General features: G+C 50.0%; 1 protein-coding gene across 3 annotated transcripts in view; it reads right to left on the reverse strand.

The window, feature by feature from the left end:
- Positions 1 to 24536, reverse strand: part of PHKB (phosphorylase kinase regulatory subunit beta) — a 177273-nt gene that overhangs the window by 49045 nt on the left and 103692 nt on the right. For all 3 annotated transcript variants that reach the window (XM_066583993.1, XM_066583995.1, XM_066583996.1), the window contains 6 exons: positions 22326 to 22421; positions 20543 to 20740; positions 18522 to 18579; positions 10324 to 10401; positions 5132 to 5290; positions 2943 to 3037 (listed from right to left, as the gene is read on the reverse strand). In XM_066583993.1, coding sequence (XP_066440090.1) covers positions 2943 to 3037; positions 5132 to 5290; positions 10324 to 10401; positions 18522 to 18579; positions 20543 to 20740; positions 22326 to 22421 — 684 coding nt within the window. The remainder of the gene's footprint in view (positions 1 to 2942; positions 3038 to 5131; positions 5291 to 10323; positions 10402 to 18521; positions 18580 to 20542; positions 20741 to 22325; positions 22422 to 24536) is intronic.

Genomic DNA, 24536 nt, shown 5'->3' on the forward strand with positions numbered 1-24536 from the left:
GGGGGGGGGTCGGGATTCATCCTACGAGTTCAGATTCTGCAACGCGAACAGAAATGACAGAGAGCGGTATTAATGAATAATATGTGGCTGAGTAATAATAACCGGCGAGGAGGCTGGAGAACGAGAGCGACGAAAAGAGCCCGAGGGGGCGATCTTCGGGACACCAGCCCCGGAGACTGGGCAGCTGCATGGAAGCTACTGCTTGATGTTATCAGCCATTCCAGGTTAGGAAGAGGCCGAATATAAGCTATTGCTCAATGATCAGTCATTCCACCAAGGGAGAGGCTGGCTGTTAAACTCTTCAATGGAAAAAATAAGTGCCCCCCTCTTCCCCCTGTCATTACTTTTTCCAGTCTAGGGTCCCGCTCCTTTCATTACTTCTTCCAGGTTTTGGGCCCTGCTTCTCTCATTACATTCCTTCTTCCAGTTCGGGGTTCAGGATCCGGCTCCTGTCATTATTTCTTCCCGTTCATCTTCTTACATCCAGTCCAGGGCCCCGCTCCTGTCATTACTTCTTCCAGTTCAGGGTCTGGGGTCCCGCTCCTTTCATTACTTCTTTCAGGTTTTGGGCCCCGCACCTCTCATTACATTCCTTCTTCCAGTTCGGGGTTCAGGGTCCGGCTCCTGTCATTACTTCTTCCCGTTCTGGGTCTGGTGTCCTGCTCATCTTCTTACATCCAGTCCAGGGTCCCGCTCCTGTCATTACTTCTTCCAGTTCAGGGTCTGGGGTCCCACTCCTTTCATTACTTCTTCCAGGTTTTGGGCCCGGTCCTCTCATTACATGCCTTCTTCCAGTTCGGGGTTCAGGGTCCGGCTCCTCTCATTACCTCTTCCAGTTCTGGGTCTGGTGTCCTGCTCATCTTCTTACATCCAGTCCAGGGTCCCGCTCCTGTCATTACCTCTTCCAGTTCAGGGTCTGGGGTCCCACTCCTTTCATTACTTCTTCCAGGTTTTGGGCCCGGTCCTCTCATTACATGCCTTCTTCCAGTTCGGGGTTCAGGGTCCCGCTCCTTTCATTACTTCTTTCAGGTTTTGGGCCCCGCACCTCTCATTACATTCCTTCTTCCAGTTCGGGGTTCAGGGTCCGGCTCCTGTCATTACCTCTTCCAGTTCAGGGTCTGGTGTCCTGCTCATCTTCTTACTTCCAGTCCAGGTGCAGGGTCCGGCTCCTGTCATTACCTCTTCCAGTTTGGGGTCCGGGGCCCCGCTCCTGTCATTACTTCTTCCAGGTCTTGGGCCCCGCTCCCCTCTGATTACTTTCCTTCTTCCAGTCTTGGGTCTCTATCACAGGCAGGATGAATGTCGGGTTCAGACGCCAAGACAAGACTGTCGAAGACTGGAGAAATGAATTTCCGGCTCGGCTTTGAGCCGCTGTACTTGCAGTGGAATTTCACGGGCGGCTGCACCTGATGAAGTGTTTTATCAGACGCCGCGCTATTATTTCCCGGTCCACTTACTCTCGGGAGACTTTGTGGCTGGCAGATTGTAGCGTCCGCTCAGCTTTCCTGCCAAATATACTTCATACACAGATGAAAAAGGAACCGCAGGAGAGAAAATAATAGAAATGCAATAAGACATCCCCTCACTTCAGGCCCCTCCCCCACACTGAGGCTCCTCCTCTCTAAGCAGCCGTTACCTGATCATTCTATATTCACTTTTGCAATTTATGATCATTCTGTCCTTAAGGTAATAGTTATCAGCTCTCCATGTACTGCTGACATAACACACAAGGAATACTGCAGTGTAAAGCATGAGGGAGAGACGGAGCAGCAGCCTGAGGCTCTTAAAAGAGGAGATGCGGCTCACACTATTTTATAGTCCAATAAACAATGCAGCTGAGCTAGAATCACTGGTCATCCTTGTGACCTAATGGAGCAGAGCTGCAGTGTAAAACATGGAGAAGGTAACAGCAGAAGCCTAAGCTGCAGATGAGTCAGAAGGTAGATTTAAAGGGGCTGTCCACAAAAAAAAAACTCTGTTGGGCCTATCTGTTGGATGGGTCATCAACAGCAGATCAGTTGTGGTCTGCCACCCAGAATTCCTACCGGTCAGCTGTTTTTTGGGTTGGTATGCGTTTGTACTGAGCTGATGTGTGCAGGAAGCAGACAGCTCCATTCCCACGGCAGTGGCCAGGTTTGGTATTACAGGCCAAGTTTCCATTGACATGAATAGGAACATTTCCTGTAATTCCAAGCCTGGCCACTGCAGTGGGAACAGAGCTGTCTGCTTCCTGCACACATCAGTTCAGTACAAAAGCACACCAACCCAAAAAACAGCTTATTGGTCGGGTTCTGCTTCCTAGGAACTTTGCTGATCTACTATTGATGGCTTATCCTGCAGATAGGTCCATCAATAGTTTGCAACTGAAAATCCCCTTTAAGACTACATCAGACCCCAATAATGCCCCACTATCTTAAATGTAGTTCTTGGCAGTCCACTTTTTGAAAACTCACAGACATCTGTCAAGGACTGGTCAACCTGCATTCTTCTCTGTGCTTAAAGCTCGCTTCCTGCTGTGAACATGAGCTGAAAGAATCTTATCAGCGCTGCTGACTGTGTTAACAGCCTGCACCGCTGATAAGAGTTCATTGCTCAATTCTAGAAAACTAGAATTGAGCGAGGAACGAATCGTGCACGAAAACTGCCAACTAATTATAAAGTGAGTGTTTTTACACACAAAGCCACAGCCGTCCCAGCGATCATCGTCCCTGCGCTGGCATCGCTCAGTGAATGGAGGCGCAGTGGGCTGGAGTCGCTTCCACGGGCCTCATAGGCTAGAATGTTAGCAGCAATCCCAAATCCCATTGCGTCCCCTAGTCTTAGATAGTATTAGTAAGTAAACTGCAATGACCAAGCATGATGGGTGGAACTTACCAAGGGGGTGTGGCCAGAAAAGAGTTACATTTACCATAAATTCATGCTAACCTTCCAGGGACACTTACCTGGTTGGAGTATCTCATGCAGATATTCCTCTGGTCGCTTCGGTGGACGTAACGGTGCAGGGGATCAATGTCCTTCGGGCTTATTAATTCCTCCACTACAAGGTGACAAAAAATTTAAGTGGTTTTCTGACCCATTTAAAAAAAACAAGCAAAAAAACCCCAAAAAGTTATTCCTTATATGGAATGGCATAAAGATAATAATATGGCCATTCCTCCCCCTTCCACGGTCCCCTCCACTCAAGTCTCAACTGAAACAGGAAGCCATGACATCAAGTTCATCACTCACATGACCACTGCAGCCAATCACAGGCCTCAGTTGTCACATGCTGTTTATGGTCACATGACCACTACAGAAGCTAGGGATTTGCTGCAGCAGTAATGTGAGCGATGGACATAACATGATGGCTTCCTGTTCCAACGGAGGTGCCGTGGACGGATGAGTAATGACTATTTGATTTTTTTATGCCACACCCTATCCAGGAGGGCAAGATTTTTTTATTTTTTTTAGAAATTGGAAAATCCCTTTAAGTGCAAACATCTTAAGGTCCCTTTATGAGGAATGACTGTCGGGTGCATCAGCGCCCAACAGCTGTCCCGCCGACTATCATTTCCAGCACTTTCACACAGGAGCGCTAGTCATTCGGAGAATGGAGGCGGAGCATGAAGATCTCTCTGGCCACCGGCCACCATACACTGCAAACAGGCCGTGGGTCATCTTACACTGCCAATAGTTACTTGGTTTTTAACTCGGCTACACACCAAGCAGCGCCGCCAAGTGGGCGATTTCTCACCCAGCGCCCCGTTGGCGGCCGCGGGTACACGGAGTATTGTGGGAGGGGCGGCTGTCTCGATGCAGCCATCCCATATCCCCCTCATAGCGGCTGCTGAACCCTGGCCGCCCAAAATATTGCATTTTAAACAAATGATGAAGAATGGCGCTCGATTCCTCCTCGTCGGCGCGGGGCCAGCAGCCATATCTCACGTCCCGCCGGAGAGAAGGGTAATTTAAGGCTGAGTTATAAATCTTTGCCGTTTTATGGAGAAGTAGCAATGACACTTGAGTTCTGTATGAAACGATGAACTGTTTGCTAAACAACTCCCCCGGTGAAGGAGACCTGAGTTGTGAGCGCGCGGAGAGACGTTTAGGATGACAGGATGACTGAGCGAGACACATTACTGAGCGCACCGGCCGGGGATCGGTCCTGCCGCTGCACAAGCTACGACACCGAAGACTGGCGCGGTGGAGACGGGCAGCACACCAATGGTGCATCATGCTCCAGGAACCAGCTAATCAGCACAAGACTCTACAAGGAACCGGACATCCTCCTATGTACAGTCCTTCGTCTATTACTAAATGGACAACTTATGCAAATAAGGAAGATGGAACAATACCTCTGCAGCGCCACCTATTGGTTGGCAGCATTCCTTCAAATCAACGTCTGAGTCTTTATACACGTCTTTGGAACAATGATTGGGAATGGAAAAGGATCAGACATTGATTTGCAGAAATGCTGCCTTCCAATAGGTGGAGCTGTAGAGGTATTGTTCCTTCTTCCTTAGTTGCATATTACCCAGAGGAGCATGCATGACCTTATAAGTCTCCTCACACCTTCTAGGTGCTCTCCCTAAGGAGTGATGATACCCCTCCCGACTAAAGTGGACAACTGTCACAGCTGTACATTTCAGTAAGGAATGTACTTCACTGCTCCGTTTGTGTGTCAGTCTTCACTTCAGTTCTGGCATTTCATTCATGAAACATAAGGCTCAGGGTGAGGCCTTGTGTTTCGTGAATGGAATGCCAGAACTAAAGACTTGTCTGATGTCTTGTAGAAAATACCTAGTAACTATTTTGGGACACCCTTTCTTAGAACTTGTGCCTTCCCTCTGTTATTCCTCCTGGAAATGCAGGAATAGACTGACACCTGGGTGTTACCATTCCTCTCATCACTAAATGTGTCCCGTAGCACTGATTGGACAGTGTGAGTAGATGTACCCCACAGATGAGGGGATCTTAACACCCCAGTTGTTAATTAATTTGTGCTCTTCCAGTAGAAGTAACAGAAGGACGGCACAATGCAGACACAATCAGTGCGACACAAAACATGTATTAGGTCTTCATTGGAACGCTTTTAGGAATAAACGATTATTTATGGACAAGTTGATATTTGGTGATTGGCGCGGCGGCTTACCCAGGAGCTTGCAGATGATGTACAGCGCTTGTCCCCACAGGAAGATCTTGCCGTCCCGGCCGCAGTTACTGGGAAACCTCTTCTGACTGTTGGGGTTCAGCTTCTCCGCATCAACAAAGTCAGCGGGAACGTGGTAATACTCCGGGATAACGGGGCAGCCTGCGGAGAGACACCCGGTTACCCACATGGATGGGCATCTGGCAGCTTGTATAGCCAAAGGTTGGGATACTACAACTGTCAATGTGCCGACAGCCTGGCGGGATATTCAGGCATGCTGGGAGTTACAGTCCCACAAGAGCTGGAGAGCCACGGCTGTGTGGGCCGACATTATGACATTACACTTTAGTTGGGTGACTTCTCTGATGTTGGCCCCCATATAAGGGGCCACCTATAGTTGGACCTCCGCCTCCCTGCCGGTCAGCTCTTCCTGTTCTCTACACGGCACAGACAATCTGTAGATTTCTAGTCTTCATTTCAATCTTAGAATATAGTCCAAGCAACGGAGCGCCGGTCCCCGGGGGACGCCAGCGTTAGGTAGCTTTACTTTGAGTGACAAACACATTATTTCATCAATATACATCATCATCTGTCAGAGGAGGCAATAATAATAATAATCTTTATTTGTATAGTGCCAAGATATTCCACAGCGCTTACTTGATATATTACACAATCATGTGTAATATATACCTCCTCCTAATACACAGCCTCATATCACCCACTGCGATAAAGGGTTAATGTGCAGCCTCATATCACTCACTGCGATAAAGGGTTAATGCGCAGCCTCATATCACTCACTGCGATAAAGGGTTAATGCGCAGCCTCATATCACTCACTGCGATAAAGGGTTAATGCGCAGCCTCATATCACTCACTGCGATAAAGGGTTAATGCACAGCCTCATATCACTCACTGCGATAAAGGGTTAATGCGCAGCCTCATATCACTCACTGCGATAAAGGGTTAATGCACAGCCTCATATCACTCACTGCGATAAAGGGTTAATGCGCAGCCTCATATCACTCACTGCGATAAAGGGTTAATGCGCAGCCTCATATCACTCACTGCGATAAAGGGTTAATGCGCAGCCTCATATCACTCACTGCGATAAAGGGTTAATGCGCAGCCTCATATGTCATCTATTGTGAGACTAATTGTTAATACAGAGCACTGTGATGTCACTTTAGCAAATAATAAAGTTAATATACAACATATCACTCAGTGTAAAAAAAAGGTTAATATAAATCATATCCACTGTCACAAAGGGTTAATATAGGGAATTATAACACTGATAGACAAAGATCTAATATACAGCAATATATCACTCACTGTGATATACAAAGGATTAATATAAAGAGTTATTACTGACTGTCAAAGGGTTAATATACGGCATATCAGTCACTGCGAAGGACAAAGCATTAATATAGATCATATCTACTGTTAATCTAAGATATTACAGTACTCCGTGATATACAGAGGGTTAATATAAAGCCCTATCATACAATGTCAAAACCAAAAAGGGTTAATATACGGCATTATATCACTCACATACAAAGAAAAATGAAAGGTTAATGCTGATTATATCATCGACCGATAGACGAAGGGTTAATTCACAGCTTTATAGCTTAATATATGACATAACATTCACTGTGGCAGACGAAGGGTTAACCGCAGAACTGGTTACTATGTAGCGGTATCACTCTCTGCGATAGAGGAGGGGCTGTTCCCCATTATCAGTCTCTCTGGCAGATTGTAGAGCACTAGATCCACGTCCGCGATGGGACCGTCCTATCGGTCTGCGGGCGCCGGAGCCAAAACCAGGATTGGAGCGTAGAGAGAGGGAGCAGAATGGGAAGATTGGCATCTCTTCTGTATTTTGGACCCCCCCTACTGATGACGAATACGCCGTGTGAAGGCGCCATTCGCCTGCACTCACACCGGTGAGAATCTCATGGGATGCACAAAATGTGCGCAAATATGATGACCATTCTTTTGGATGGCCATTTTTTATCCTATAGTGATGCTGCACGGGTAAAAGTGGCAGCACGTTCCATCTTTGGGCGTTCCCTCCAAACGCCGCGCCCATTCGGTTCAATGTGACCTTAAAGACATCGCTTGACGTTCGCAAATCAATGGGAAACACGTGCGATCGTCCGCCTCACAGGAGCAATGCCAGGCATTTTTAAATGAAAAACGTCTCGCCTTGGCGTGAAAAGCGCGCACACTGGCAACACGTTATCGGGCAGAGCTTCTCGGCCGTGTGAATGTAGCCGTATTACCAAACGGCTGTGAATACCTCTCTGGCAGCAAAGGGTTAATGTAGAGCATTAGATCGTTCGCCGCGATAGGCCAGTTCTATCAGTTTTATACACCGCTGTACATCCCTTTCCCTGGCAGCAAAGGGGTTAACTCAGAGCACAGGGGCCTGGAAGGTGGCGGCGGGGGCCCTAACAGCGACTATTGCGTTATCAGGTGTCCATCAGAGGTGAGAGAAGCGTCGCCGCGCGTCTTATAGTAAGGAGTGAGAATCGCCCATTAATCCCCTTTGGAGCCAAAAGGAAAAAAAAAAAAGGCATCCCTCGTACGTAAATGTGATTCCCACGCGGTGCGACGCATTTTTTCCCCCCTTTTCTGCCATTAGTACTACATGCAATTTTTACGTGTCCGAAAATCCCCCCGCCGCAGCGATACGTTTTTCTAGTATATTGCAACGCAATCGCGAGTAGAATCGTCCGTGTAAAGAACCCCCTTAACCGGCTGCGCACAGAATCTGTAACAGAGGATAAAAAACGTTTGGAAAGTTCTATTTAAAGGAGAAGTCTCAAAAAACCCTTTAATGGTTTTTAATTCTCTGGAGGTGAAGACTAGCTCCCCCAGAGCCCCCGGAGGGCAGGCGGGGCCCTCCCTTCCATCTCCCAGACCACCCTGTTTACAACCAGCAACAATGTAACAATATGTATCCAGTTGGATGGCGCCACAAAAGGCCTCAAAGGCTGAACAATCAGCGGGGAACGGCTGGAGAAGCATCCTCTACAACCCCTCCTGGCGCAGTGCGCTGCCCGACACCATAGGAATAAATGATGATACGCACTGTCCATGCCCAGCGCACCGCCAGCGATGCCCATATGTACAGTCCTGGGCTCCGATGATTGACGCTGCGCCAGAGAACGGCTCGCTCCCCCGCGCCGCGTATAAAGGAAAGGTCGTGTGTTCTCAGAGAGGTGCCAGGGAGCGCCCATCTTATCAATGCCACTCACAGCTGCACAGTGGCTGGTGCCCGGCTCTTTCATGCCACCCGCACCTCGCCGGCGTAATTTTCTATCTCTAATGGCCACATTTATGAATTGTAACAAAAGCCACAAAACATTCGGAACATTTTGGCCTCGGATTCTGTAATTTTCACAGCGCAGGAATGAAAAACAGGGAAAGTAGTAGGAATCCGGCACACGAGGCGAAGCTGCGGACCGCCTGCGGCGTCAGCGCGCCATTGTGATAGCCAACGTACCAATTATGTAGTTATCCATACAATCAGTGTCTGTATACAGGGGATCTCAGCATCACGCCGCCCCTCCCCCTCATCGTATCGGAAAACGTGCAGCGACTCTGTAAAGACTTCACTCTATAGATTTATAGGCCTTCTACTCCGCTCATCTCCAAAGCTGCAAACCGAATCCGACTCAAGAGCAGTGCATCATGGGGGCTGATGTGGCAGTTACACAGTTGGGTCACCGCAGTGAAGCTTAACAGTTGTGTCCAAGGGCGACCATAGAATGTTGGAGGCAGCTTTGGATGTGCATGGAGGAAAAACATGAAGATCAGAAGAAACCAGTAAAACGGGGTGAGCTCAGAGTCACGGAGGGGGCCACGCCGGCAGCATAGAGACCGACCGCTCTCTCCATATACACAAAGGGGGGGCCCAAGATGTTATGCCGACTGAGGCTCATTGTAAAATAGTCCCTTTTAGTGGCCCCAGTAGTTATAGCGATCCCATTACTAATACTGACCCCCATAGTAGTCCTGGTAGTAATACTGACCCGGTTAGTGGCCCCAGTAGTAATATTGACACCCACAGTAGTCCCAGTAGTAATAGTGACCCCCCACAGTAGTCCCAGTAGTAATACTGACCCCCCCCCACAGCAGTCCCAGTAGTAATACTGACCCCCCCCACAGCAGTCCCAGTAGTAATACTGACCCCCCCCCCCCCACAGCAGTCCCAGTAGTAATACTGACCCCCCCCCCACAGCAGTCCCAGTAGTAATACTGACCCCCCCCCCACAGCAGTCCCAGTAGTAATACTGACCCCCCACAGTAGTCCCAGTAGTAATACTGACCCCCCACAGTAGTCCCAGTAGTAATACTGACCCCCCACAGTAGTCCCAGTAGTAATACTGACCCCCCACAGTAGTCCCAGTAGTAATACTGACCCCCCACAGTAGTCCCAGTAGTAATACTGACCCCCCACAGTAGTCCCAGTAGTAATACTGACCCCCCACAGTAGTCCCAGTAGTAATACTGACCCCCCACAGTAGTCCCAGTAGTAATACTGACCCCCCACAGTAGTCCCAGTAGTAATACTGACCCCCCACAGTAGTCCCAGTAGTAATACTGACCCCCCACAGTAGTCCCAGTAGTAATACTGACCCCCCACAGTAGTCCCAGTAGTAATACTGATCCAATTAGTGGGCCCAGTAGTTATAGTGATCCACTTGGCAACAATCTGACAAGCAATTCCCTCACCTAGGCTACCGCCCTGACCTCTCTTCTCTGTCAGCACTGCTTGCAGGTAGGTGTCTGCTTACAAAAGGGCAGAGGTGAGGTCAGGGGTCACAGCAGCAGTGGCTGCAGCCTGCTTGTCGGGTTGCTACCTGGCCAGCCGGCAAATCTTTTTTGCCAGCCATTAATGGCTGGTGAAAAATAATTACCAAGGAGATGGCAACCTGCTGCCCTTCTGAGGTCCTGCAGACTGCAGTCTTGTAACCTGACAGCACTGAGATGGCAGGGGGCTCCAGCTGTTCCCTACATAGGAGGGCAATGGCCTTCTGCATATGACCTGAACCGCTGTGGCCCAGCTTGGATACCTCTACTCTGGAGAACCTCAGCAACCAAGTCTGACCGCCCCAGAGTCCCGTCGGCACCATCTGTACCTTCCTTGTCCTGGACACATTTCATAGCGTCATATGGAGAGATCCCACCTACCATCGAATGCGACAAAAAGCAGCGGATCCAGGAGGGCCTCAAACTCCTTGACTTGTTCCGAGTTTCCTCTGAAGACTCCTAGAATAATAAGAAAATAAAAAGTTACCAAAAGTAAAATAATTCTACTCCCCGATGGCGAGATATAATGCCGCTCCCAGGGATGATGAGAAAGTTACGTTAGTGGCTTTGTTCCTCGCTCATGTGACTACATTTCCCAGCATGCTATTCCAACCTGAAACAGGAAGGAGCCTCTGTGACCATGTGACAGGGAAAGCAGCTGAATGGGAGCCAATATGGCCGACAGCGACGGCTACCTCCTGTCCGGCAAAAACAGTCTTGTGTACCAAAAAGTGCAGCTGCCCGCAGACAGCCAAATCAAACCAACAGCGGTGGCCAATGGCCACTAAACCAATGACTCATGTGGTCACCCGCCGACACGTGTGGGTGGGGTTTGGGGCGTTTTCACTTCAAGGCCGGCTTCTACGGGCGATAAAATTGCACGAGATTTGTGCATATGAGCGATGTTTCCCCGCATGGCGATGCGAAGCAGGACACAAACCGCAGCTTGTTCTATCCGCGATCCTGGGCGACAGCCGTGGCAGCAATTTCATATGAAACCGCCTCGCATCCATGGGGAGCGCAATATGGGGGTGGGATTCACGGCCGGATATCGCGTTCACCCGTGTGTAGTTAGCCTAAGGGTACATTCACGCGGGTGACATTCTCAGGAGCGACTGGCATTGCACATGGACACCCCATTTGTGTGCCGCACATCGGCAGGTTCTATCCTCGCGCAAAACACACAAAACCAGAACATGCTGCGACCCCTTCAGCATCGCTGCGCGAGAACAACTGCTCATCTAAATACATCCATTGGTTGTATTTGGCACAAGGTTTGTGCAACTCGCAACGTACAAAACGTACACGATTTTCTTGCCCATGCGTATAACATTGTCTCCATTTTAATGCATTCGCACGAGCGAGTTTTGTGCGCTGCTAGACAAGCAAAACTCGCAACAGTCTTGCAGTGAACGTTACAATTTCACAAGCATGCCATCGGTCTGAGATTCTGCACTCGCCTACACGGACGCAAGCGGAGGACAACATGCGCAAAAGATACAGCGGCAGCTCGCCACAAAGAATCTCGTTCTTGTGAGACTTTAAGCGCCTTTTACACGGCCGATAAATCGCTTACATTCTCGCATCCATCAGGAATCGGAATATTTTTCCTTCAGTCTTAATGTCCGCCCGGACCGAACGACGAACGCAAATTTGGTCGATCCATTTAAAGGAGCCCAATCTGTGTGCACGCCAGCGTCATGGGAGCAGCAAAATGGAATACTGGGTCTGTCCGACCACGGAAGTGAGCAGCGACGAACGGATGCCACTGACTATAATGGGCTTCCATCTCACTGGAGGCCGACGCTGCAGCGGTGACCCCAGGGGTCAGGAAATTTATACACGAAAAGAAAAAGACCACCTTTAATCCGTGTACATGACGTGTTACACGTGTGCGCACAGTTTTTACTTCTGTTTGTCATCCATTTTTCTTGTATGCAGAAAAAAAGTAAGGAAGGCCGTCCGTTTTTTTTTACCTAGCATCTCTTATCAAGCATAGGTGAAGGAGGGAACGTGGATGCCAATTAATGTGCGCGCCATTTTTTGAACACCTGTTGACTTGATGACTGTCATCCCAGTAATTGGACTAGAATAGGACGGGCTACCATTTTTTTGGTCCGTGTAACCCCCCCTTTCCCCCAAAACCCAATGCCTGAATAGTCCCATTGACTGTAATGGGTCAGTGTGAATGAGCCCCAACGAGCCCTGCACTTGATTGGATGTCTATTCTCAGGACAGCTTTGCAGGCTCTGTAAATAATGAATATTTCCATTCACTGACAGCAAGGAGGAAGTATAAAATAATAAGGTATTGAAACGAAGTTGCAGAAGTTTTCCTTGTGCAATGAATAAACTCGGAAGCAGATTTCCGGACAGGAAGTCCCCCGTGCGCAGGATATCATCTCCCCCATCCATCGTATTTGCTGCTCCAAACCTGTGAGCCCTTTAAAGAGCAGAAGAAACAGATGTCGAGAACACGTGTGACGCGATGCGTGTGAGCAGCGTGTGCCGAGCATATGGCAGCGCCATCATGTTTATTCATTGACTTATTTTTAGTGAACGATTTCAGCTCAACCCGATGACAGATGTAACGAAAATCAGGACTACGGCGACCGGAACTGCGACCGCTATATTAACGGTGCTGGAAGACCCCGCCCCCTTCTGGTTATCGCAATACAGCATAATAACTGGATGGTGAAAGGTTACACAATCTGCCATCAGGGCAGCAATGCCTCACTGAGCTCAAGATCTCTGCTTCAAGTCACTGAATGCAAACATTAAAGGGGTTGTAGCACAATCAACGTATCAACTAGCCATATGAGAGGTAATTTATCGGTGGGGGCCTCACCACTGGGACCCCCACAAATCCTGAGAATGGAGGTCCATGTCCTTCATCCCCCACAGCGAGGATGACATTTAATAGACCTGCGATCGTGCATGTGCGCTGCCTCTCCAATCATTTCCATGGGGCTGGTGTTAACAGTACAAGCGCTCCACCGTCTCCTGCAGCCCATTGAGGATGCTCGTGTAAATGAGCCCCAAGAGCTGCGGCTTATAATGACCTGAGCTCCTACATGCCCATCGCATGACCAACATGGACTTTCAGCTCTCAGAATAATAATGGGGTTCTCATTCAATGACAGCAAGCAGAGGTATTGAAAAACACGTGAAATGAGCACACAGATATATGACAAGCTTGCGCTTCTCGCTATACGATGAATGCGCGCACACGGCTCTGCTGCATTTTCTGCCGTCCTACAATGCTCCATTAATTTCCATATATTAAGGAGCCATGTGGTGAAGGCGCGCGGCACAGGACGGGGGCGTCTGTTTGGCGGGGGGAGTAGCGGCGGCGCTGTTTACACATTATACATTGTCGAGCTTTGCTGGAAACAGATGGAGCGGGATATTATCACCTTCTAATCAATCATTCTCTGCTGTAACTAAATAAGGACCTGCAAACGAGCTCATTACCATCAGAAGTGGCTGCTCATCCGTGCAGGAGACGGCGTTCAGCCGCAGCGACGGCCGACGGTTAATATCCCCTGAGATGAGCAACAAGTTGGGGGTCATAAAGCGCCAACACCGAGGGCCCTTCATGTAAGCGGCATCTTCGTTCCGGTAATCGGTCGCAACCTCCGCCGACATGGGGGGGGGGGGGGGGGTGTCTGGTTCACAAAACCCACTAGACCCTATTAGGGTGTTCTTTATTAATAGTGGGGAGCGGCAACTAAAAGCATCCCTTGTTCGGGAGGACCCCGCAACACATACTATGCAGACAGAAGAGTCGGCCCCCCAGCAGTCCGGTGAAGTGTTAGGATAAAGGAGAGGATCACACAGGAGATCCCAGTACAGAAACCATCAGATGCCCCCAGGTGTAGAGCTGACAACGGGGTCTGGTGGTGGGATGTCACCAGGTGTAGAGCTGACAACGGGGTCTGGTGGTGGGATGTCACCAGGTGTAGAGCTGACAACGGGGTCTGGTGGGGGATGTCACCGGGTGTAGAGCTGACAATAGGGTCTGGTGGTGGGATGTCACCAGGTGTAGAGCTGACAACGGGGTCTGGTGGGGGGATGTCACCAGGTGTAGAGCTGACAACGGGGTCTGGTGGGGGATGTCACCAGGTGTAGAGCTGACAACGGGGTCTGGTGGGGGATGTCACCGGGTGTAGAGCTGACAATAGGGTCTGGTGGTGGGATGTCACCAGGTGTAGAGCTGACAACGAAGTCTGGTGGGGGGATGTCACCAGGTGTAGAGCTGACAACGGGGTCTGGTGGGGGGATGTCACCAGGTGTAGAGCTGACAACGGGGTCTGGTGGGGAGGGATGTTACCAGGTGTAGAGCTGACAACGGGGTCTGGTGGGGGGATGTCACCAGGTGTAGAGCTGACAACGGGGTCTGGTGGGGGATGTCACCAGGTGTAGAGCTGACAACGGGGTCTGGTAGGGGGATGTCACCAGGTGTAGAGCTGACAACGGGGTCTGGTAGGGGGATGTCACCAGGTGTAGAGCTGACAGCGGGGTCTGGTGGGGGGATGTCACCAGGTGTAGAGCTGACAACGGGGTCTGGTGGTGGGATGTCACCAGGTGTAGAGCTGACAACGGGGTCTGGTGGGGGATGTCACCGGGTGTAGAGCTGACAATAGGGTCTGGTGGTGGGATGTCACCAGGTGTAGAGCTGACAACGGGGTCTGGTGGGGGGATGTCACCAGGTGTAGAGCTGACAACGGGGTCTGGTGGGGGGATGTCACCAGGTGTAGAGCTGACAACGGGGTCTGGTGGGGGGATGTCACCGAGTGTAGAGCCGACAACGGGGTCCGGTGGGGGGGATGTCTCTAGGTGTAGAGCTGACAACGGGGTCTGGTGGGGGGATGTCACCAGGTGTAGAGCTGACAACTGGGTCTGGCGGGGGATGTCACCAGGTGTAGAGCTGACAACGGGGAGTGGTGGTGGGATGTCACCAGGTGTGGAGCCGACAACTGGGTCTGGTGGGGGGGAGGGGGGGGGGGATGTCACCAGGTGTAGAGCCGACAACGGGGTCCGGTGGGGGGATGTCTCTAGGTGTAGAGCTGACAACTGGGTCTGGTGGTGAGATGTCACCAGGTGTAGAGCTGACAACGGGTAGTGGTGGTGGGATGTCACCAGGTGTAGAGCCGACAACGGGTAGTGGTGGTGGGATGTCACCAGGTGTAGAGCCGACAACAGGTAGTGGTGGTGGGATGTCACCAGGTGTAGAGCCGACAACGGGGTCTGGCGGGGGGATGTCACGAAGTCTAGAGCTGACAACGGGGTCCGGTGTGGGATGTCACCAGGTGTAGAGCTGACAACGGGTAGTGGTGGTAGGATGTCACCAGGTGTAGTGCCGACAACGGGGTCTGGCGGGGGGATGTCACGAGGTCTAGAGCTGACAACGGGGTCTGGCGGGGGGATGTCACCAGGTGTAGAGCTGACAACGGGGTCTGGTGGGGGGATGTCACCAGGTGTAGAGCTGACAATGGGGTCTGGTGGGGGAATGTCACCAGGTGTAGAGCTGACAACAGGATCTGGTGGGGGGGATCTCACCAGGTGTAGAGCTGACAACGGGGTCTGGTGGGGGATGTCACCAGGTGTAGAGCTGACAACGGGGTCTGGTGGGGGATGTCACCAGGTGTAGAGCCGACAATAGGGTCTGGTGGTGGGATGTCACCAGGTGTAGAGCCGACAACGGGGTCTGGTGGGGGGATGTCACCGGGTGTAGAGCCGACAACGGGGTCTGGTGGGGGGATGTCACCGGGTGTAGAGCCGACAACGGGGTCCGGTGGGGGGGATGTCACCGGGTGTAGAGCTGACAACGGGGTCTGGTGGGGGGATGTCACCAGGTGTAGAGCTGACAACTGGGTCTGGTGGGGGGATTTCACCAGGTGTAGAGCCGACAACGGGGAGTGGTGGTGGGATGTCACCAGGTGTGGGGCTGACAACTGGGTCTGGTGGGGGGGGGGGGGGTGTCACCAGGTGTAGAGCCGACAACGGGGTCCGGTGGGGGGGGGGGGGGAATGTCTCTAGGTGTAGAGCTGACAACTGGGTCTGGTGGGGAGATGTCTCTAGGTGTAGAGCTGACAACTGGGTCTGGCGGGGGATGTCACGAGGTGTAGAGCTGACAACGGGGTCTGCGTGGGATGTCACCAGGTGTAGAGCCGACAACGGGTAGTGGTGGTGGGATGTCACCAGGTGTAGAGCCGACAACGGGGTCTGGCGGGGGGATGTCACGAGGTCTAGAGCTGACAACGGGGTCCGGTGAGGGATGTCACCAGGTGTAGAGCTGACAACGGGGTCTGGTGGGGGGATGTCACCAGGTGTAGAGCTGACAACGGGGTCTGGTGGGGGGATGTCACCAGGTGTAGAGCCGACAACGGGTAGTGGTGGGGGTATGTCACCAGGTGTAGAGCTGACAACGGGGTCTGGTGGTGGGATCTCACCATGTGTAGAGCTGACAACGGGATCTGGTGGGGGGATCTCACCATGTGTAGAGATGACAACGGGGTCTGGTGGGGGATGTCACCAGGAGTAGAGCTGACAACGGGGTCTGGTGGGGGGATGTCACTGGGGGGAAGAGCTGACAACGGGGTCTGGTGGTGGGATGTCACCATGTGTAGAGGTGACAACAAGGTCTGGTGGTGGGATGTCACCATGTGTAGAGCTGACAACAGAGTCTAGTGGTGGGATGTCACCAGGTGTAGAGGTGACAACGGGCTCTGGTGGTGGGATGTCACCAACCAATCAGTATGGGCATCACACATTCTGGACCTTTCAGAGTCCACTGTTGGCCATGTTATTGGGAGATGGAACCCATCCGGTGTATGCGGTGCTGCCACGTTCAGGGAGATCCTGTAAACTGACAGAACGGGGACAGCGAAGCCTTGTAGGAGCTGTGAAGGCATCCTAAGCATAGTCTGCCCTCGCTCAGGGGGTCCCACCGTAGGGAACGGCATGTGAAGAGTTACCACGGACGAGCAGCAGCACACAACATCCCAGCAGTGAATGCACAGCGGCACCTGCGATGAGGCTTGGAGCGACGGACTGTAAGTGACTGTGGGGTCACTGCAGGAGAATTAAAAGTTTGCTGCAGAGTAACTTAGCAACATAGTGTGTAAGGCTGGAAAGAGCCCCATGTCCATCCAGTCCAGCCTATTACCCCCAATGTTGATCCAGAGGAAGGCAAAAAAAAGAGCCCCCAAGGCGATAGAAGCCAATTTTTCTCATTTTTTAGGAGAAAAAAAATTCCTTCCCGATTCCAATCCAGATCACCGATCCTTCTGAGTAAGCAGTGATATAACCTGTAATATTACACCCCAGAGAGGCGCCCAGCGCCAATCGTTATCTGTACTTCGGGGTTCGGTAATAGGCGGATTTTTTGATTCAGTTGCTGCATCTTGTATTTTGCACTGGGTCTGCCAAGATGATCGCTTTGATCGCTCCGGCCGCCCCGGCCATCTATGGTGGATACAGCGGAGTATCTGCTTGTGATGTTGGAGACCAGTTTGGCATTAATTCTTATTAGCGGCCGACTTGGAAACATTTGGAGGAAGTTTTGCACCAACATTTTCTCATCTAAGATTTGCAAAACTAAGCTGACTTGATCTGTGATTGGTGACTAGTCAGGCGATCTCCCAGCATTCATAGCCATAGTAAGAACAGGGCCGCTACCAGCACCAATGTGGCTGTAATTGGACCACCCAGGTGAAGGCTATCAGCTGAGTCCGCCATCTTGGATTTTGGCTGCTAAACCAAGTTCAGATAGTCTGATCCACCAAAATGGGAGGATCAAACTGAACCAATATCACGGGCAAATCCGTGTTGGTGCAACACTTGTTCTATCAACACTTCGGTGGAAGAGGCCCTTTTATCCCAATGACTCCATCCTCACAGTTAAAGCCCAGAGGACAGCCAATGAAGAAAAGACCCTCCCATCAATGGTGGCGGCACCACGGAAAATACAAGTGTAGGCGAAACAATGTTTGGAGGCCTTTTAAGGCTTCACCCAAAGCCGATCTTCCAGGTGGAGTTCCCCTTTAATTTTGTGTATTTACTACGTTGGCTGAATATCCATAATTAAAGGGGTTGTTTGGGTAGATGACCTACCTGGAGGACAGGTCATCAAAAGATGATCAGCAGGGGTCTGCCACTTGGGATCCTCAGTGGTCAGCTGATTCGCGGCGCTACTGTCAGTATGGACAGTGCAGGAAGCAGAAGCGCTTATCATAGTGCAGCAGCCGGCGCAGTTCCCATCAGTCAGCGCTTTCTGCTTCCTGTACGGTCTGTAGTAACAGGGATCAGCTGATCGCCGGGGATCCCAAACGGCAGACCCCGCCGATCGTCTATTGATGACCTATCCTGAGGACAAGCCATCAATAGAAATAACTTAAAAAACCCTTTAAAGCTACAATGCAGTAAAAAGGAAACCATTATGTAAATAGCAAGCCCAGATCCTGATCAGGATGTAATTACGATCCAACCATCTGTCTGGCGCAAAACTCGTTGCTGGTATTCGCAGCCTAATACGTAGGGGGTGACTGATTAAAGGCCTAACCTACATAGACTTACCATCTATGATCATGTAGACAAAGAACACCGGAAATTCGCACTCGATGCCGTCAAACAGCTGCAAATAGAGAAGAATGAGTAAGATTGAGAGCGGAGAACGGCGCGGTGACAGGTGCGGCGAAGAGCGGAGGAGACGGATGGAGCTCAATGTGCTAGTAAATAGGCCATTGTGATTGTAATATGAAGATAATGTTATGTATGGCAGACGGCCGTCGCTCCGCCACCGTCATTTGGGTTCCTGTGTAAACTTGTAGCGAGCTGTGAAATTCAACCGCGCGATGATGAACTGCTCCCCTCACCCGAGAAACTTGTCTGTGGATGTTAATTGTAAAAAAAAAACCTCGAAGCTGAAAGATGTCAGAGCCGCGAGCAACGCAGACCCATTCAAGTGAACGAGCTGCAATACCGGACACGGCCTGCAGACAAGGGTGGCGCTATTTAAAAAAAATTATCAGTGATATTGCGGACTATGTTCTGCAAATCTACCTACAATGTTGAGCATCTTCGTAAAACCTCTCTGATTACGGATATTGCACTCTTTTTCGGGGCAATTGCGCTATTTTGCTTTTTTTATGGAATTCACAGTGCGGTAAAAATGAAATGAACTTTCTTCCATGGGTCAGTGCCATTAGGGTGATACCAAATTTATAGTTTTTTTTAATGTTTTTCTCTTTTTAGAAAGTAAATAAAAAAAAAAAAACTGCTTTCTGTTTGTAACTTAAAAAAAAAAAAAATCCTTTTGTTGTGCGCGGGCGCGTTTTTCGCGCAGTGAGCTGCAGTTTTTATTAGCACCGTTTTAGGGTGCGCACATCTTTTTGATCACTTTTAATAAAAAAAAAAAAAAATTGGGGGAGCCAGGAACAAAGATTGATTCTGGCATTCCATCTTATTTTGTTTTTATGGCCTTCACTCTGCAGGATAAATATTGTGACACTTTAATATTTCGGACTTTTATGTCGGCGCCAATACCAAATATGCGGGGTTTTTGAAGGTTTTTTTTTTTATGACAATGGGAGATGAAGCATCTTTTTTCCTCTCATTTTTTTTAATTAATAAAAAAAACTGCTAAACCTTTTTTTCGCCCTTTTCTTTAGTCCTCGTGGGGCGTTTGCACTGCAGTACTTCATTATTGCAGTAGATTGTGATTTTTGATGTTGTCTGCTTATCTGTGTGCTAGCCCTGGGAGCCTTCAGTAGGCTCTGGGCTGCTATGCTAGCCCTTCAGGCCCTCCCAATCATACTACAGGGGAGGGCCAATGGGGTGCGTTAAGGTGTCCCCATACCCTCTGATCGTTTAGATGTGGCAGTCAAAGCTGACCAAGCATCTAAACAGTTAGCTGCCATGTTCAGGGCCAGCTCTGATCGCAGGATTACCGGTGGCTGTCAGAAAAAACTGACAGCCACCGGGTATGGCGTGGACTCCCAAGCCCACCACATACACACTTCAGGACCTAAGGATGCATATATGCGGTCGGCGGTCTCCAAGTGGTTAGAGCAGTTTTCTCATTAAAGACACTGATCCCCATCCACAGAATAGGGGGTCAATGTCTTAATGCTACCAGACCAGCCGCTGAGTCCTCCAGCAATCCCGAGAATGGTGCACCCGAAAGCCCCATGTAAATGGGGAGGTGGCACATGCCCGACCTCTGCTCCACGTAATTTATATGGACAGAGGGAATGCTGAGTGCATCGATCTTCCCCTGTCCCCGTCTCAGTCGGACCCCTAGTGTTCAGAAATATATTCTCTATCCTATGGGCAGGGGATGAATGTCGCTCACTGGAGAACAGGGTGGATAACCATCAAGTGTTAACCTAGGTTCAGCAGCCGTTGGCTGCATAGGGATGCCTGGAGCATCCTCCTAACAGTGCCCTAACAGGACACAAGAGCATGGATGCCCATTATCCACTGCGGGTCGTACATCTGCCCCCTAGAGGTCAACGATCCCCTCTTAACTAAATCCTTGCTCGATAGCTCCCCCTAGCTGTGGGACACAGTGACTGTCCGTATACTTCTGATTATACCTTGATCTCAGCAGGCTTGTAGTAGCGCCGATTTTCATCTTCTAGAGCCGTCCGAAAACCGTCCCTAAGAAAACGCTTAAATCCGTATTTTCCCTTCAGCTTGCGCACAATCTTGTCCATGGCCTGGTGAAACAAGGCGTCATCGTCCACAGCGAACGCCGGGTAGCTGATGCAGGTGAGGAGGGCGGCGTCCGTGTTCTGAAAACAAAAGAAAGATGGTCTCAGAAGATTCTTTGAATGTGGACTGGAACAAAGCATTAACCCCTTCAAGACTAGAAAGTTTTTTTTTTCAATTTTCACTTTTTCATCCTCTCCTTACAAAAACTAAAATTTTTTACATTTTTTTCTAAGACTTTGCTGCATGACAGCTTGTTTTTTGTGGGACGAGTTATAAATTTTAATGGTATCATATAATGTACTGAAAAAAATGTTAAAACTTTTCTAGGTGGGGTGAAAAAGAAAAAAAAAAAACTATTGCACTTGTACTACATACTGCAGTACTTTAAGTATTGCAGTATATTGTGGTTTTTAGTGCAGCCTATTAAGGGCTTAATAGGCATCTATCTATTTATTTTTTTTTAGATTCTGGACTGACATGTTAGCCCATTGCACCCTGCATTCACATCCAATTGGACGCTCAGACATGCGGTCAGATTTGACCACGACACACAAATACTAAACTCCAAATCGCCAGCTCCAGTTGCGGCTGCTGGTTGTCAACTATCAAAAACAGTTGATACCCACCAGGTATGGAGTGGACCGCGCTCCCCCCGAGCTCCATACGGCCTTTACAATCGCATGACATTCGTTAAAATGATCTCAGTATTTGGACATATGACATCACTGAGGGGGCGGAGCAGCTCCTGTTCTGGAGAACCTGGTGCCACTATGTACGATATGGTTGCCATACATCGCCATGTAATACCAGCAAATGCTATAGGAGAAAAGTGTGGCCACCTATAGATGCGACTAGTAACTGTCTCTGTGCCAGACACCTGGGTTAAACAGTGGCAAATTTTGTACACTGCTATTTTGCCCAAAAATCTGCAACTTTCTTTTTTTACACCACTTTGACACTTTTACGTTAAATAAAAGGGTGTGGCTTAGAGCAGGGGGCGTGGTCAAAGCCTATTGCATTAATTATAATTTATTGTCAAAATCTACAGCAGCTCATAGCTGGCATAGGTTTCTTGTCTTTGGCGCAGGAACGAGCTGAGAGGGGCACGAAACGCCAGCCTTAATCCACAAGATCTAGACTTTATCTGCCCTAGGTATCATTAATAGTCATGTAGCAAATAGTCTTCAGCGTCTTAATATGTTTCGCTACACCTTCAAGATCTCTGCTGGCCGTCAGTGAATGTTTATATCCTGAGGTTGGAAACCTGTAGAGACCTGTTACTTCTCACAGCTGTGGGGTTGCTACAGTTGTATTCAGACTAGACAACCATCAGCAGTACAAGATCGTTACAATGTATCAGTGCAGGTAATGTATCTGTGTGACCTCTAGACTATTGAGCTCATAGAGGTTTGTCTAGACTGGATACAATTGTAACGAACACCCAGCTGTAAGAAGAAATAGATCGGGACAGGATTGTAGTGTCTGCTTTTAAGCAAGAAGGTTTCTATTCACTGCCAGCAAGGAAGGAATCTTGAAAATGATGAAATAGTAGAGCAGACTGTTAGAAAGTTGCAGAATGTGGCATTGTAGGAGGATTCGGCTTTATTCACTGGAGAACCAGGAGGGGCCATTCACACAATACCTTCCTCTTGTGATTAACCTTACATGGGAGCGCGACTCTCGGGGCAGCAGGGAGCACAGCGTCTGTCTGTTCCGGTTGTGCGCATCCAGATCCACGAATATGACAGACCAGGAGCAGCCCTGCGGACACGGGGAGACAACAACCAATGAAACGCGTGGCTGGCGCACAAGTCAATTAGTAAGCGGCAGTCAGCGGTCGCCTGCAGTCATCGGCGGGATCAATACGATTCATTGCTGCTGACAAGATAGCAAATTAGGCAAGTTAATGCGAACGTTAGGAGGGAAGGCCCCGCCGAGCGGAGAGGTCACACGGTCACCGAGCGAGGAGGGTGCCGAGCGGCAAATTACCATCACAACACACACAAGCCTGTAACTGAGTGATACAGATACACCGTGCCGACACACAGAGAAGGGAGGACATTTTCGGTGTTGCCCTACATGACTGCAGTCCCCCTCCGCGGCTGCCTACCACCAAATCCCCATGGATGTGGGGGGATTTGCCTCCATTCCTCCAGGAGCCTCAGATAGTGATGGGTGGTATGATGGGTATGTTGGGCGCACGGATACGGCATTCTAGTTCGTCCCACAGTTGTTCGATGCAGCTGAGATCTGGATTTTGGGCGGCCAATGAAGTCTGCAGACGTTCTGCTCCCCCACCTTGCGTGCTGTATGACATGGCGCTCATCATCTTGGTGGAGACATGGAGCTATACCAGAGTATTACCACAGGGGAGGTGATGCCATATTGTCCGGGACGTCTCTGTACCCGTTGGCGTTACAGTCTCCCAGAAACCACTCTCCAGACAACCGCCACACCCAAGTGCGCCACCCAATTGGAAGATGGTTACTGTGATTCATCAGTCCACAACACTTGCTTCCCCTCACTTACAGTCCGTCGCATCCTTCTGTCAACATAGTGTACATGTACAACCAAGAGGGTGGTGCTGCCTCATGTATGGGGTGGAGCAGGACAGATGGGGATCAATGTGGCGTCATATGTGGCCAAGAGATGCCTACACGTCTGCTTAACCCCGTGTATTCTGCTATTGGCACTTATGATGCAACACTTCTGCCAACCAATCAGGTTGGCCCCTTCCTGCAGAGAGCGGTTAGACACCGCCTGTGCCATCTACCACGGCGGTCTCACTGCACTCCTTCCCGTTGTACATCTGTGGCTCTCCAGCACACAATTTATGATTATCTACAGTATATAAGTTCTGATAAATGTGATATCTGGTGACCCCTCTCCAGCCTCAGAAAGGCATCATGGGAAATACGCAGAATGATCATTTTATTGGAGCCCCCGGCCCTGTCATAATTGGCGCTCTCCTGGATGGTAATTCCCCCCGTGACCACGGAGTGCGGCACAAAGTCACGTGACAAGTTTTCCGTGGATCAGTTTTAGTGTGAATCCACATTAGATGGAAAATCCAGCGATCGGAGCGACTTCCAGCGAGGCCGGTCATCAGTGCTAGACTAGCCAGGGGCTCACTGCCAACCGTGGGGGGTTTCTCGTGCAACAGTGTAGTGTATACTGAGAATGGCGCAATCGAGAAAAAACGTCCAGTGAAAGGGGATCCTGTGGACAGAAACAACTCATCACTGGAAGGGGTCGGAGGAGGATGTCAGGAATCGTTCTGACCAACAGGCTGCACAGTCAGACGGCTACAACGCTGGAGCGCCAACTAACACGTGCAAACGCACAACTCGCCGTTCTTTAGTACGCCTTCCATATGTTGTTGCACTGATTAGTCCATAGGAAGGAGAAGCGTCCAGCTAGCATAGACTGATGGTAGAGTAGGACATCCAACACCATGAAGGGGGTCAGCCGGTTGGAGCGAGTGTATAACTCATCTATAGATTACCCCACATATACCTAATGACTTCACTGTGTGACCTTCTGCAGATCCGGGGTGGTTCTTGGTTGGGACCTGGGATTACATATAAGCAGAGGCGTAACCAGAAAACTCCAGCGCCCCGCTGCAAGAGCTTTAACAGCGCCCCCTACCTACAATGTGCTGCTTATAACACTGCTGTCTTCTTATGAGATAGAGGGACCTTTTGGCTCCTTGAGGCTCCAGGACCCGGTAGTGACTGTGACCCCGGCCCTCACTGTAGCTACACCCCAGCATATATGTAAATAGAATATACCCATTCTCTATGCAGTACATGATGGCCAATGTGGGGGCTACTTGACTATAGGTGGGTTAACGCACATTATAGTCTACAGTCTAGC

Source organism: Eleutherodactylus coqui, chromosome 11 (assembly GCF_035609145.1).
Source record: "Eleutherodactylus coqui strain aEleCoq1 chromosome 11, aEleCoq1.hap1, whole genome shotgun sequence".
Taxonomy (NCBI): Eukaryota; Metazoa; Chordata; class Amphibia; order Anura; family Eleutherodactylidae; genus Eleutherodactylus; species Eleutherodactylus coqui.